This window comes from Propithecus coquereli, unplaced genomic scaffold, assembly GCF_000956105.1.
Source record: "Propithecus coquereli isolate 6110/MARCELLA unplaced genomic scaffold, Pcoq_1.0 Scaffold178, whole genome shotgun sequence".
NCBI classification, from domain to species: Eukaryota; Metazoa; Chordata; class Mammalia; order Primates; family Indriidae; genus Propithecus; species Propithecus coquereli.
In genome coordinates, this window is record NW_012142523.1 from 1,706,756 (window position 1) to 1,709,138 (window position 2,383).

At 51.8% G+C, this 2,383-nt stretch overlaps 2 protein-coding genes across 3 annotated transcripts in view; one reads left to right on the forward strand and one right to left on the reverse strand.

Moving 5' to 3' along the window:
• Positions 1 to 664, reverse strand: part of ZBTB8OS (zinc finger and BTB domain containing 8 opposite strand) — a 19,347-nt gene extending 18,683 nt beyond the window's left edge. For both annotated transcript variants that reach the window (XM_012642277.1, XM_012642278.1), the window contains exon 1: positions 523 to 664. In XM_012642277.1, the coding sequence (XP_012497731.1) occupies positions 523 to 655 (133 nt within the window). In that variant the 5' untranslated portion in view covers positions 656 to 664. The remainder of the gene's footprint in view (positions 1 to 522) is intronic.
• Positions 665 to 1,226: 562 nt separating this feature from the next.
• Positions 1,227 to 2,383, forward strand: part of RBBP4 (retinoblastoma binding protein 4) — a 17,552-nt gene continuing 16,395 nt past the window's right edge. The window contains exons 1-2 of the mRNA XM_012642281.1: positions 1,227 to 1,395; positions 1,961 to 2,108. Coding sequence (XP_012497735.1) covers positions 1,380 to 1,395; positions 1,961 to 2,108 — 164 coding nt within the window. The 5' untranslated portion in view covers positions 1,227 to 1,379. The remainder of the gene's footprint in view (positions 1,396 to 1,960; positions 2,109 to 2,383) is intronic.

A 2,383-nucleotide genomic window follows, 5' to 3' on the forward strand; every position in this document is an offset into this window, starting at 1 on the left:
TATATTATATATTTCTCAGATGAAGGAACTGAGATGCAAAGATAGGTCATATGATTTTCCCAAAGTCACTAAGCTAATACATGGCAAAAACAGGTATTTTTACTAACACACGATCAAAGTAAAACAAGTTAGAAATCCCTGCTTAGCTTTTCGAGTCCTTTAACATTTCCACACCTTAATTATCCCACCTGTGGGAAATGGATGGGGGTGACAACACCGCAAACGCTTTAAAACAGTTATCTTTACAATCAGTGCACTAGTAGAATTCACCAAAATAGATGTGATTAGGCACATGTGAAAGTTCAAGAGACTGTAAATGTGGGAGCCCAGGTTTCCCGACTATCAAACCAGGTGGTTTTTCCCCTCAGCATCTCTGGGACAAGTACCAGAGACAAATACAAGGCGCAATGGGATCACACCTGAAGCACCTATGGAGCAAAGTAGAAGGCACAGCCGGAAACAGCGGGTAGGAAGAGGCCCGTGCGGGCCATATCTGAAGAGAGAGGCAAGCCATCTACTCACATTCGTACTTCCTATTGACTGGCGGATACTTGGCCTTGATCGCCTTCTGCTCCTCGGTCAAATTGTAGTCTCTAACATCTGCCTCTTCCTGCGCCATGATTGCACGATTGGACATTCTACTTCCGCCCTTCATCTGCCGGGCTTCGGCAATGAGTTACAACTTCCGCTCTAGGCTCCGCCCCTTGGCACGCACCATTAAAGAACCAGAACGCCAGAACGCCATTCTGGAGCTCACGGATGTAGTTCAGCTTCTAGGACTTCCATTCTAGGCCCTGCCTCTTGGATCGCATGTTTAAAAAGCCAAAACCACATCATCTGCGCTTGTTTCAGCATTAGTTCTCTGTAAAAACTAAGGAAACAAGTTAAAGGGCACATTGAGTTAAACACCTCTAGGTAGGAGAGTTGATAATTAGACCTGAAAGCACCCCACATTTCTCATTTCAGTACTCTTAAAAGAATTGTAAGTGTAACAGCCTTTAAGAAAATGGCTGCCCCCGCGAGTGTGCGGGCTAAACCTCTCTCACGTGAGACAGGAGAGAGCAATCCCATCACCCCCCACGCGCGCAATCGATGGAAGTCGGCTTCGGGAGGTGTTGGGGGAGGAGCGGAGCGCTTGCCTTGGGCCCCGCGGAAAGCGACTCCGCGCGTCTGGATAGGCCGAGAACACGGCTTCCCCGCCCACTCTGCCGTTCGGTGCCCTCCAATTGGCTGATGTTGGCGCGAAGGTGCGCGAGTCGGCCCTCACGCAGGGGCCGCAGGAAACAATAGAGGCCGCGCGCGCGGAGCGAGCGCCCGCACCCTCCCCGCCCCTCCCGCAACGCTCGATCCCGGGATCTCCCCCGGCTCGCCTGCCCGCCATGGCCGACAAGGAAGGTGAGTGTGCCGGGGCCGCCCCAGAAGGAGAGGGGATGCCAGGGCTGTGCCGCGGCCTCGACACGGCCTAACAGTGAGTGCAGGCCTGACTTTGCTGAGTGCAGTTCGCAGCATCGCAGCCGTGAGGAGGGAGCTCCCCGCGGGGCGGGCTAACGGCGCGCTAGCTCCCCTGGAGCGATGTCTGTCACTGCAGGCGGAGCTGGCGATGGGGCCCCAGCGGGTGTTTGCCCCTCCTCAAGCTCCCCGTCTATGTCTTCTCCTCTCTCCTGGGCCTCCCTGCTCCGCTTCCTACCCCCAGGGCTCGGTGCCCGGGCCTCCTCGTCGGTCCTGTGGGCTTTTCGCGCGCGCGCGCCCTAGAGGCCCGGCGCCGTGGCCCGAGCGGGTAACGGGAGTGCCTGGCGGGGATGACCCGGGGAGTTCCGGCCTCCGAAGCTGGAGAGGAGTGTTGGTGCCTCCGCCTAGGGAGATTTAGACAAGTCTCCTCCATTTCAGAGTCATGCGGGTAGCTTTGGAGAGATTTACTTGGTTTCTGTTTGCTAACTTAATTTGTTTTAAAACATTTTAGCAGCCTTTGACGACGCAGTGGAAGAACGTGTAATCAACGAGGAGTACAAAATATGGAAAAAGAACACTCCTTTTCTTTATGATTTGGTGATGACCCATGCTCTGGAGTGGCCCAGCTTAACTGCACAGTGGCTTCCAGATGTAACCAGGTGACAATCTTCTGAACATTATTTTGATGTGTTTCAGTGTAGATTTCTTACATTCATTTTCTCTGTTTTCCTCTTTTTGGTCACTTGGCAAGGGCACGTAATCAGAACCTATTGGTGACTTTTTTTTAATAGGCAAAAAAAGTAGGGCAAAATGTAAAATTATTTTATAACTTACCTGACAAGAGAAAACCCGTTGGCTTTTTTTCCTCTGATACCGACTTGAATCGCCATATTACAACTGTAGTTTACCAAATAATAATATAAAACTTGTCAAC